General features: G+C 45.4%; 1 protein-coding gene across 3 annotated transcripts in view; it reads left to right on the top strand.

The window, feature by feature from the left end:
• The window catches only part of HELQ (helicase, POLQ like), a 120,468-nt gene that overhangs the window by 64,357 nt on the left and 43,093 nt on the right, over positions 1–13,018 (top strand). For all 3 annotated transcript variants that reach the window (XM_063919746.1, XM_063919748.1, XM_063919740.1), the window contains exon 11: positions 1,196–1,337. In XM_063919746.1, the coding sequence (XP_063775816.1) occupies positions 1,196–1,337 (142 nt within the window). The remainder of the gene's footprint in view (positions 1–1,195; positions 1,338–13,018) is intronic.

The raw sequence follows: 13,018 nt of genomic DNA, 5'->3' as shown, positions 1-13,018 counted from the left end.
AGCAAGTGACCTGATGTTATGCTGAGTGTGCAGGGTCGTTTGCATCAAGTGGTACAGTACTGCCCAGAGCGTCCTTAGGAAGCTCCAGGTGGATGTACAGGCTGCAGGTGGCTGGGCAGTTCTGCAACAACCCTACTGGCTGCAGGGTGCTGTTCCAGACACACTGCAAGCCAATTTAAGGTGCTGTGGCATAGTACCCTATTTTGTGGGCAACGACACAGCTCGCACACCCCTAGTTACGGCCATGGTCTGAACTAGTTTCTCTTCTTTTCAGTAATTATGTTTGCTAGCCCCATCTTTGCTGTAGCACTGACTAATCTACTGTATAGATGCTGGCATTTAAAAGGTTCTAGTTTATTATGTATGTGAGGAAACCACGCTTCGCTGGGATGGTGGTTACCCTCTGTGGGATTCAATTCACTCGGGCAGATCAGAATATATAAAAAATAAGTCTTTATTATGATAGCACAACACCAGAAAATAGTCACATGTTACAGGGTATTTGGTAGCACGTATCCTCCAGCAGCCTCTTGCAGTCAGCATCCATAAGTAGCAATAGCAATAATCGGTATCCTTACCACTACCTCTTGCTAGACAGTCCTGTGTCCCCCAGCCTGGGGTACTGGCTCACACTGACCCTGTCCTGGTAGGGTTTCCTCTGGTGGCACAGCGATGCCCAGCTCAGAGTGTTTCCTGCTGATGTCTGGTTCACAGGATCCACCACAATAGACTCCACTCCATTGAGACCTGCTCTCCTTATATGCCTGACTGGCAGATCCCCTCTGGTGCCAAATAGTCTACTCAGGAGGTTGGGTCAGGATATCCCAAGGCTATTTAAGCCAGTATAGTGCTGCAGAGACCCATTGTACATCCTCTGGGAGTTCTAGTATCTATACATCTTCCTCATCCACTCATAAAGGAGAAGATGTAAAAATAAACTGAGGGAGACACTACAGCTCAGAGTTTTAAACTAGAAACCAGAAATGGAAAGAAAACTGTAACAACCATAAGCATATTTCCTGTTACTGTGGCAAGTTCATGGATAGCAAGGGTTTACATGCCGGTGATCAGCACTATGTGATCAGGACAAATCGGCTCAGAAGGACAACACCACCACACCTACATACAGATTATATGCAAATAAATAATTTTGATTGTTTATATATCAATTTAATAACTTTACACTCTTTTCTAGAGTTATTTTACGAGCACCATATGTTGCCAAAGATTTCCTCAAGAGGGCCCAGTATAAGCAAATGATTGGCCGGGCTGGGCGAGCTGGTATCGACAGTTCAGGGGAGAGTATCCTTATTGTACAGGAAAAAGACAGACAAATGGTAATGTGCATACAGGCAAAGGCAGTAAACTACAATTTAAATGTTAATGCTGGATTTTTTCATTTTTATTTATCAAGTGTTTCTTCTAGTAGTTTAATCTTATAAATTAAATAGTTAACTAAAATTAGTAATGTTCTCTTCACGTAAAGGAAGATATTTTTAACCTTTTATTTCTCCGGCAGGGTCCACAGGTTATCCTTAGGATAACATTGGGATATGAGGAAGCAACAGCGGATTTGCACCAATCAGTCAAAGCTTTTCGGCCTCCCAGCATGCAACGGGCCCGTCCATATATCCCCGCCTCCTGGCTCAGGCAAATCAGTTTTTTGTTTGGTGCGGCAGGAGCCGGACCATGGTCAGAGGGCGACAACGCTTACCCACGAGTACAGTGCTGTTTCGGCGGGCGTCTGTGTCGGATATACTAGCAGGTCCAGCAGACGTTACCAGGCTGTGGCCGGAGCATGGAGAGAAGGTAAGGCATCGGTTCTGCTTAGAAGAGGAACACAGCCGCACTGTTTTGGGAGGAGACTACCAAACAGTCGCTGAAGCAGCTGCCACCTCGGGTGCACCAGCGATAGGCCTTAGGGATCAGAGAGTCCAGGAATAGTATGAGGCCGCGATCCCTAGGCTTGATGTCTGCAGTGGGAGTCAGACACTCTCCTGGTCGCCCCTCCCCCCAGCCCATGACCAGTTTCCTCCGAGTCTCCCACTAGTTTACCGCTTTAGTCTCAGATGCTGTACACGAAGGGGACCCAGTCGCAGCATAGGCGGCTGCGTGATGGGTGCAACTGTGTTCACTGTGCGTCTGTGTTCACTATAGGTTCATGGAGCGGCAGTGCACACTAGTAGCGTCTGGATCCACTCAGAATTCACTAACATATTGATCGGTCCTGGAAGAGAGGTGAGTCTCCCTGTATCCCACTCTACTGAGTACGGGTAATGCAGCACTAAGTCTCTACCTTTTTCAGTACGAATAGTTAGATAAGTGCCTATTGCATATGAGTCTGTATACTATTACTGTTGTTTGTTTCGCTATGCGTCTGAATACCGTAGCTCTGTTTAAACATGATTCAGTGATATGTTCTCCTACATACTTGAAATGTAGTTGATGATGTGCTAATATTGCTTATTATACTAATGTATAACATGTTACTGACTGCTAGTGTGATTGCTGACTTTATATTATGTCAGTTTTTTCTATTCCGATCTTCAATGCTGGTGCATGGGTAGGGTCGGATTGTAGGTCACTTTAAGAAATTTAAAGTGATTACAGTAACAAATTGTGTAGTACACTGTGTAAGTGTTGATTATTTATCATGTCTAAGAGCGGCAAAGGTGAGGAAGATACACTCACAGCAACACCAACACTCATATCATGTTTGTCTTGCAAAGCTGTGTTGACTTCTCAGGATCTGGTTCAGGATGGTTTGTGTGCAAATTTGTTTTAGTTTTCACCAGGGTCTCTTGAAAATACAAGGCAGATTCAGGTGCAAGTTGATCCACCTTGGGCTATGTTTGCACAGACATTATCCAGTATAGCTGAACGGAAAATTCCTCCAACTCCTGTACCAGGGATAGGTTACACGATTTAACCCTTACATGCAGCTTCCCACCTGTGGTTTTTCACTTCCAGCAGCAGCCTCTCATAAGAAACAGGCTGATAAGACAGTGCTAAGTAAATCTTCATCCTCACAGGCTACACATGTTTCAGATGAGGATTCATTGGAGGATGAAAGCTCAATAAACTCTGCTTCGGCATACAGTGAGGAGGAGGAAGGTCTCGGCTCAGTGGATATAGCTGAGTTAATTAAAGCAATGAAAGCCATTCTTTCCTTAGAGGATTCAGCAGAGCCTGTGTTAAAAACCAAGGCACCCGTGTTTAAATGTCCCAAAATCGTTAAGACTGAGTTTCCAGGGTCAGATCAGCTGACGGAAATCATGGAAGAGGCTTGGGTTACGCCCAATAAGAAGTTTAGAATTCCTAAGAAATTGAATTCCAATTATCCTCTTCCAGCTGGGGATTGTTTAAAAAGGGAGGTGGCTCCTAAAGTAGATATGCATGTGATTCGATTAGTGTGAAAATCTACATTACCTTTGCCTTCAACATCATTAAATGATGTCACGGATAGGAGAGTGGATGGTTTTTTAAAAACCATATTTTCACTGTCTGGGGCAGTCATAAGGCCAGCCATGGCTTCAGCATGGATGGCAAAGGCAGTGGCTGCCTGGGCTGATGCATTGGAGGGGGATTTATCAATAGCATCAAGAGAGCAAAAATCCCATATAGCACATATAAAACAGGCTGCAATGTTCTTGGAAGAAGCAGCATTGGATATGGGTACTATTGCCTCCAGGGCATCAGCTTCAACTATCGCTGCTCGCAGAGCAGTTTGGCTACAAATTGACAGATATTTTGGAGTTGGAAGCAGTCTCCAAGAAGGTAAAGTTTCCTTCCACATACAATTTCAAACCTAAAGTTCTGGCTTTTCGGCCCTACGAAAAGCTAAAGGAAAAAGTAATGGCAGGCAGTCCCAATACAACAATTCTGGTAAGACTAAAAAGCATTGGGCTACCAGAGGACTGGGTGGTAAAACAGATAATAAGCCATCAGCCTGATGGTGCCGGCCTCCACCTAGGGGATCCCAGGGTTGGGGGCCGACTTCTTCAGTTTGCACAGATCTTGCAGCAGTCTGCAACAGATGCCTGGGTGCAGAAAGCGATATCTCTAGGTTATGCTTTTGCATTGAAGAAGCACCCTCCTCGAAGGTTTTGTTTGTACCAGTCCGTCTGGGAAGAGACGAAGTCCAGGACTTTGCAAGAAGCAGTTCAGAAATTGCTTCAGTCAGGAGTAGTCATTCCAGTTCCTCCTGCAACGAGGACAGGGTTTTTACTCCAACCTTTTTCTAGTTCAGAAACCAAATGGGTCATTTCACTCCATTCTCAATCTCAAAGTGCTGAACACGTACATTTGGGTACCTCGGTTTCATATGGAAACTTTACGTTCCATCATTTTGGAGCCAGGGGATTATATGGTATTCCTGGATATACAGGATGCTTACCTACATGTTCCTATAGCACTGTCCCATCAGTGCTTTCTCAGGTTCGCTATTCTCCAATAGCATTTTCATTTCCAAGCCCTACCGTTTGGGATAGCCATAGCCCCCAGAGTATTTACCAAGATTATGGTGGTAATGGTAGCTTATCTCCGCCAGCAGGCGATAAGAATTTTCCCTTCCTTGACGATCTTTTAATCCTGGCACAGTTGCAGGAATTGCTCCTATGTCATCTGCAACAGACAATAACGTGTCTGCAAAGGCACGGGTGGCTCAAAAATTGGGCAAAATAGTCTCTGGTTCCGTCACAGCGGATGACTCACTTGGGGGCTGTACTGGATTCAAGTCTTCAGAGAGTAAGCTTACCTCTGAACAAGATATCCAAGGTTCAGTTAAGGATTCAGGACTTGCTACAAAGTCAAAAGGTATCCATTCACGCAGCAGTGCATGTGATGGGATTGGTGGTGTCAACGTTCGACATGGTGGAGTATGCACAATTCCACTCAAGGCCTCTGCAGCATCTGATTCTTGCCAAATGGAATGGGTTGCATCAGATGATAAAAACACAGACTATGGTTCTTACGATAGAAGTAAGAAGGTCATTAGCCTAGTGGCTACAGACATCCCATCTGGGCAAGGGGAGACCCTTTTGGATATCAGATTTGGCATCTTTTGTCAGTATTTCCCAGTCTCCAGGGCTTGTGAGCAGTGTCAGGAAGGTTGTGTTTCCAGGGGAAATGTACCAAGGAAGAAGGTTGCCTGCCAGTAAATATATTGGAACTTCGGGCCATATACATGGCACTGATTCAGGCAAAGGACATTCTTCGGGAAAAACTAGTTCAGATCCGCTCGGACAATGCGACGGCAGTAGCATACCTAAAACATCAGGGAGGAAATCGCAGCCGAAAAGCGAAGAAGGAGGTAAGCCACGTACTAAAGTGGGCAGAACTTTATCATCCAGCCTTGTCCGCAGTGTTCGTTCTGGGAGTCCTAAACTGGAAGCAAGCAAATTTTCTCAGTCGACACGCCATTCAAGCAAGCGAATGGGCTCTACACCCGGAGGTCTTCCAGACCCTAGTAGACAAGTGGGGGTTGCCAGAGATAGATCTCATGGCGTCCCGCCAGAACAACAAAATTATTGCATACGGGTCAAGCACAAAGGATCACAGAGCGATCTTTGTGGATGCCCTGTTGGTGAGATGGGACTTTCATCTGTCTTATGTGTTTCCTCCAATCACCCTATTACCCAGGGCGGTGAGAAAGATAAAGCAAGGAAAGGGTGCCGTGATACTAATAGCTCCGGTTTGGCCCAGAAGTCATTGGTACACAGATCTGCAGAGAATGACGATGGATGCCCCACTCCTGCTCTCTCAACGTCCAGATCTACTGATGCAGGGTCCTTGTTATCACAGACGTCTGGATCGACTGTCTTTCACGGCGTGGCTCTTGAAACCTCTATCCTGAAGTCAAGAGGATTCTCACAACAGGTAATTCAAACAATGCTCAGAGCAAGGAAACCTTCCACAGCTCGCATTTATCACCAAATATGGCTAACCTATATTCATTGGTGCAGTGAACGGAAAATGGATACTAAGTCTTTCAGAGTCTCCAGGGTCTTAGCATTCCTTCAGGCAGGAATGGATAAAGGTTTGAAGGTGGCTTCCTTGAGAGTGTAAGTGTCAGCATTGACTGTATGGTTCCAAAAGAAATTTGCCAACTTACATGATGTGCGTACTTTTTTCCAGGGAATGCTGCGCATTCAACCTACTTTTGTTCCTCCTACAGTGCCATGGGACTTAAATTTAGTCCTAAAGGCCCTTCAAGTTGCCCCACTTGAACCACTTAATAAAGTGGATCTTAAATGGTTGACAACTAAAGTTCTCTTTCTACTGGCCATGGCGTCCGCTAGAAGAGTATCAGATTTAGGGGCATTACCATGTCGTTCCCCATTTCTGATTTTTTATCCATATAAAGTAGTTCTCAGAACTAGATCTGGGTATCTTCCCATGGTGGTGTCTAAATTCCACCATAACGAAGAAATTGTAGTCCCGGCTTTCCCGGTACCGGGCCTTTCTGCGGTAGATGCATTGCTGGACGTGGTCCATGCCTTTAGGAACTACATGGATCGTACCAGTGCCATCAGAAAGACAGATTCTCTCTTCATTCTCTATGGATTTCGCAAGTGAGGATGGCATGCTGATAAACAGACATTGGCAAGGTGGCTTTGGATGACGATTTCAGAAACATATTCTCAAGCTGATCTCCCTGTTCCGACTAATGTCTCTGCTCACTCTACTCGTAAGGTAGGTCCACCATGGGCAGCACAACGTGGTGCTTAAGCAGAACAGATATGTAAGGCAGCCACATGGTCTTCCATTAACACATTCATTATACATTATGCCATGGATACCTTTGCCTCTCATGACGCTGAATCCGGGCGAAGGATTCTCCTGTCCAATCAGGAGGGTCCCCACCACTAAATTGCTTTGGGAAATCCCAATGTTATCCTGTGAATAACCTGTGAACCTTGCCATAGAAATATACGTTATGGTAAGAACTTACCGTTGATAATGGCAAGTCCACAGGATCCACAGGGATCCCACCTTGACGCACCTGAGTTGAGGATCCTTTTACTCACTAACCTCTTCCTTCTTGTACGGAAGGGTGTGTATGTGTGTTCTTCTTGCCTGATTAGGGCTATCTATGATGCTCCTGCCTTGAGCTTTGGAATTCAACTGATTTGCCTGATCCAGGAGGCGGGAATATTTGGGCGGACCCGTTACATGCTGGGAGGCCGCAAAGCTTTGACCGATTGGTGCAAATCCGCTGTCACTTCATCATATCCCAATGTTATTCTGTGGACTTAGGAGATATACCGTTATCAATGGTAAGTTCTAACCATAACTTATATTTTAAAGACCCTGCATGTCATCGAAGAAAGCAACAAGTAGAGTGAGATAAGGTCAGATGTGTAAATGGGAGAGAAATGGATGATGGCTTTGTAAGTGAGTGTAAGAAGTTTGAATTGTACTCTGAAGAGGAGCCATTGTAGGGCCTCTAAAAAAGAAGAGATGGATGTAGACTGTTTGGAGAGGAAGATGAGCCGGGCAGCAGCATTAAGGATAGGTTAGAGTCGAGAGAGGCATTTGTCAAAAAGGCCAGATAGGAAGATATTACAGTAGTCCAATCTGGAGATGACCAATGAGTGGATGAGAGTCTTAGTAGCATCCGGGGTGAGAAAGGGTCTTATCCTGGAAATATGTTTGAAATGGAAGCTGCAGGAATGCGAGAGTTACTGAATTTGTGGTTTGAAGGAGAGGGCGAAATCAAGGATAACTCCAAGAAAGTGTACTTGGGGACTAGAGGAGATAGTTGTGCCATCAATAGATAAAGAAATTGTGAGAGGTGAGGTTATGCAGGAGGGTCGGAAGATGATCAGCTCAGTCTTAGACATGTTAACTTTAAGAAAGCACTGGGACATTCAAGAAGAGATAGCAGAGAGACAGCTGGAAATACAAGTGAGGAGAAAGGAGGAGAGGGCTGGGGAGGGAAGGAAGGTAGATTTGAGTATCGTCAACCTAGAGATGATATTGTAAGTCAAAAGAGCGAATGAGCTCACCTAAAGAGGACGTATAGAGAGAGAAAAGGGGAGATACAAGAAAAGAACCTTGGGGTACACCTACGGTACTGTTAGGGGAAGTGTGTGAGATGTGGAGTCATGAGAGGAGACAGAGAAGGAGAGGTAGGAGGACAGCCAGGAGATGGCAGTATCATGCATAACAATGGAATGAAGGATTTGCAGGTGGAGGGGGAAGGAGGGGGGGATCTGGTCCACAGTGTTAAAAGCAGCAGAGAAGTCAAGGAGAATAAGCAGGGACTAGTGGCCCTTAAATTTGGCAGCATGGAGGTCATTGCAAACTTTCGTGAGGGCAGTTTCAGTCGAGTGAGGAGAACATAAGCCTCCAAAAAGGAGGAGAGAGATGGGTCGGTATTTGGAGAGAGTGTTGGTATCAAAGTAGGTTTTTTAAGAAGAGGGGAGACAAGGGCATGCTTGAAGGCAGAGGGGACAGTGCCTGAAGAGATTGAGTAGGTGGGAAAGATGGGAACATGCAGAAGGAGAGCGGTAGCGGAGATGGCAAGGGAGGATAGGGCCGAGGAGGGAGAGGACTGTATGACGGACATTACTTCTAGAATTGAGCAGCTCAGATTTGACTGGTTTTTACTGGCAAAATAAATAGGATCTCAGTATGAGGCAAAATGTAATCTCTTCCCACTAAAATGTAATTTTAGCCCATGGAAGGTGAAGTTTTCTCACCATAATCTTCCAAGGACAAAGATGCCATTTTGGCGAGAAATTATAAAGTTTTGCCTCATTTTGATTTCCTGTTTTGGTGGGAAAATCTGAGTTAAATACGAGCTGATCATCTCTAATTACTTCATCCCTAGTTACAGGGGAAAAAGATTTAGAGTTGGTTAGATAATTGGGTAGAGGTGGTCGGGGAAAGGAGGGTGTGGGTTGTTGAGGTTCTGTTGGGATGTGATGTCCTGGCGTATGGAGTCCATGTTGTATGTAGAGAAGGTGGCAAAGTCAAGGGCAGAGAGTGAAGGGAATCGAGGTGGGGGGTGAGCAGAGGAGGGAGTTGACAGTGGCAAAGAGACGGCAGGAGTTCGAAGACTGGGTGGAGATGAGGTTCTTGAAGTATGACTGTTTACAGACAGAAAGGGCAGCACTATAGGAAGAGAGCATAAATTTGAAATGGAGGAAATCTGTTTTAGAGCGTGAACATTTTTTCTGCTATCTGGTGAATTTGGAATGCCAGGGTTGAGGTGTTGATCTGCGAGAGTGAATAGTGGTTGCTGGAGCATCAGAGTCAGGATCAGAAGTAAGGGAGGCATTGTATAAGGAAGTGTCTTGTTCAGGACAGGAGAGAGTGAATAGGAGAGAAGGGAGTCAAACAGGCATTGTAAGAAAACAGTGTTGATGGCCTCAATGTTATGCTTAGCGATGGAAGCTTTCAGAGAGAAGCTTTTCAGTAGAGATGGAGAAGCAGAGATGGAGAAGTTAAAATAGAGCAAGTGATGGTCAGAAAGGGGGATGGAGAGTTGGAAAAGTCAGAAATATCACGTCGGTAAGTGAAGACTAGGTCAAGTGAGTGCCCACTCACATGGGAGTGTGAGAAGGTCCACTGGGAGAGACCAAGCGGGGAGGTTAAGAAGTTTGGGTAAATGACAGCTACTCAAAGGTGAACAGGTTGGAAGAAGTATATAGCATGGACATCAAATGTAGAGAATGTAAGGAAAGCTATGGAAGCTTTAGCAATCCGTTGTCTGGTGCAAGACCATCCGTCATCATCATCATGCTGTAACCAGAGATTGCGTTCCCACTCTTGTTCCAAAATTTCCTTTGGGGGGGTGTTTGGGTGATATGATGGAAAAATATAACACTGGTATAGCACCCTTAAGTCCCACGGAATACAGGCACTGACATTCAAATGGAGAAGGCCGGCGCATTACCCTGTAAATAGGGATAGTAAAGAGTAGAGGGGAACGAGAATATTAATGAAAGTCCGCAAATGTGGTGGGAGCAAACTGGGCAGAAATGTGCAAACCATGTGTAATTTCTTATAAAAGCCAGGGTTTGGCTATTCTACCAGAGAACCCAGGTGAATAAAGGATGCTTCCAAATAGGCATTAAAGGGTATACGAGTTACAAATGTCTATTCCCTGCATCCCAGGTCGTTAGTGTGAATAGAATAGGGGGATGAGCATAGGCCAAGGCCAGTCTGTGAATATGTGGTTAGCAAGTGAACAGTGCATTTCCAATGTCATCCCATTTCTTTATTCCAGGGGGTGTGTGCCATGAGATTATATCACTCAGTTGGGTGGCATAATAGTAATTCTGTAGAAAGGGTAGACCTAAACTGCCACTATCCGTAGGTCACTTAAGGTTAGATATGTAAATGGGAGAGGAAGTTTGAATTGTACTCTGAAGGGGAGCCATTGTAGATGGAGGATTGTAGTACATGTGTGGGGACCCAAATAGGGAGTGTTTGTCATAAATATAAAAGTTAAGTAGTTTTTCAGATATTAATAAATATCTAGTAGATATTAGTGATGAGCGGATTCGGTTTTACTCGGTTTTACTCGGTTTTACTCGGTTCTCAAAACGGCATCTTATTGGCTCACGGATGTCACGTGTTTTGGATAGCCAATAAGATGCCGTTTTGAGAACCGAGTAAAACCGAACCTCGCTCATCACTAGTAGATATCTGTATAGAGCATTTTCTTTCAGCCTGTTATTACTGCTGTCACGCATTAGTCTCTTGTAGTTTCCCACCTTTAGTAAGTGAGAATGACTATCTTGACCAGGATTCTCTGCCCCAGCTGGGTACTGATACTGAGCACTACTTAAATTCCCCTATGATTGCTGAGAAGACTGATGCCGCCATCTGTGCCTTACCTGTTAAATAGATCCAGGGAGTGTAAGATATCTACTCTTTATAAATGGAGGATGATAATAATACTAATAATCCTTTTGCTTGTTAACGTTATGGAACCATTTTACATTAATTTATATTTTTAGTGGTACATGTAATGGATCTATCGAAATCTATGATTGACACATGTCAATCTGTTATATTGGACATGAACATGTGCAAATTCTATAACTATTATAATTTCTCTAACGTCCTAGTGGATGCTGGGGACTCCGTCAGGACCATGGGGAATAGCGGCTCCGCAGGAGACAGGGCACAAAAGCAAGCTTTTAGGATCACATGGTGTGTACTGGCTCCTCCCCCTATGACCCTCCTCCAAGCCTCAGTTAGGTTTTTGTGCCCGTCCGAGCAGGGTGCAATCTAGGTGGCTCTCCTAAAGAGCTGCTTAGAAAAAGTTTTTAGGTTTTTTATTTTCAGTGAGTCCTGCTGGCAACAGGCTCACTGCATCGAGGGACTTAGGGGAGAGATTTTCAACTCACCTGCGTGCAGGATGGATTGGAGTCTTAGGCTACTGGACATAGCTTCAGAGGGAGTCGGAACACAGGTCACCCTGGGGTTCGTCCCGGAGCCGCGCCGCCGATCCCCCTTACAGATGCTGAAGATCGGAGGTCCGGAAACAGGCGGCAGAAGACTCTTCAGTCTTCATGAAGGTAGCGCACAGCACGGCAGCTGTGCGCCATTGTTGCTACACACTTCACACTGACCAGTCACGGAGGGTGCAGGGCGCTGCTGGGGGCGCCCTGGGCAGCAATATTTAATACCTTTGATGGCAAAGAATACATCACATATAGCCATTAAGGCTATATGTATGTATTTAACCCAGGCCAGATATCTCAAAACCCGGGAGAAAAACCCGCCGAAAAGGGGGCGGAGCTTATTCTCCTCAGCACTCAGCGCCATTTTCCTGCTCAGCTCCGCTGTCAGGAAGGCTCCCAGGACTCTCCCCTGCACTGCACTACAGAAACAGGGTAACAAAGAGAAGGGGGGCATATTTTGGCGATATTTATATATTAAAAGCGCATATAACAGAAACAACACCTTTTAGGGTTGTTTATATACATTTTATAGCGCTTTTGGTGTGTGCTGGCAAACTCTCCCTCTGTCTCCCCAAAGGGCTAAGGGGGTCCTGTCTTCGATAAGAGCATTCCCTGTGTGTCTGCTGTGTGTCGGTACGTGTGTGTCGACATGTATGAGGACGATGTTGGTGTGGAGGCAGAGCAATTGCCGGTAATGGTGATGTCACCCCCTAGGGAGTCGACACCGGAATGGATGGCTTTAGTTATGGAATTACGTGATAATGTTAGTACATTACAAAAGTCAGTGGACGAAATGAGACGGCCGGAAAACCAGTTAGTACCGGCTCAGGCGTCTCAGACACCGTCAGGGGCTGTAAAACGTCCCTTACCTCAGTCAGTCGACACAGGTACCGACACAGATGAATCTAGTGTCGACGGTGAAGAAACAAATGTATTTTCCAATAGGGCCACACGTTATATGATCACGGCAATGAAGGAGGCTTTGCAGATCTCTGATACTGCAGGTACCTCAAAAAGGGGTATTATGTGGGGGGTGAAAAAACTACCTGTAGCTTTTCCAGAATCAGAGGAATTGAATGACGTGTGTGATGAAGCGTGGGTTAACCCAGATAGAAAACTGCTAATTTCTAAGAAGTTATTGGCATTATACCCTTTCCCACCAGAGGTTAGGGCGCGCTGGGAAACACCCCCTAGGGTGGATAAAGCGCTCACACGTTTATCAAAACAAGTGGCGTTGCCGTCTCCTGATACGGCCGCCCTCAAGGATCCAGCAGATAGGAGGCTGGAAACTACCCTGAAGAGTATATACACACATACTGGTGTTATACTGCGACCAGCAATAGCCTCAGCCTGGATGTGCAGTGCTGGGGTAGTGTGGTTGGATTCCCTGACTGAAAATATTGATACCCTGGATAGGGACAGTATTTTATTGACTCTAGAGCAATTAAAGGATGCGTTTCTTTATATGCGAGATGCTCAGAGGGATATTTGCACTCTGGCATCGAGAGTAAGTGCGATGTCCATATCTGCCAGAAGAAGTTTATGGACGCGACAGTGGTCAGGTGATGCGGATTCCAAAAGGCATATGGAAGTAT

Source organism: Pseudophryne corroboree, chromosome 1 (genome assembly GCF_028390025.1).
Source record: "Pseudophryne corroboree isolate aPseCor3 chromosome 1, aPseCor3.hap2, whole genome shotgun sequence".
Classification (NCBI taxonomy): Eukaryota; Metazoa; Chordata; class Amphibia; order Anura; family Myobatrachidae; genus Pseudophryne; species Pseudophryne corroboree.
The sequence above is the reverse complement of the archived record's forward strand: the minus strand, read 5'-3'. Positions and strand labels throughout refer to the sequence as shown.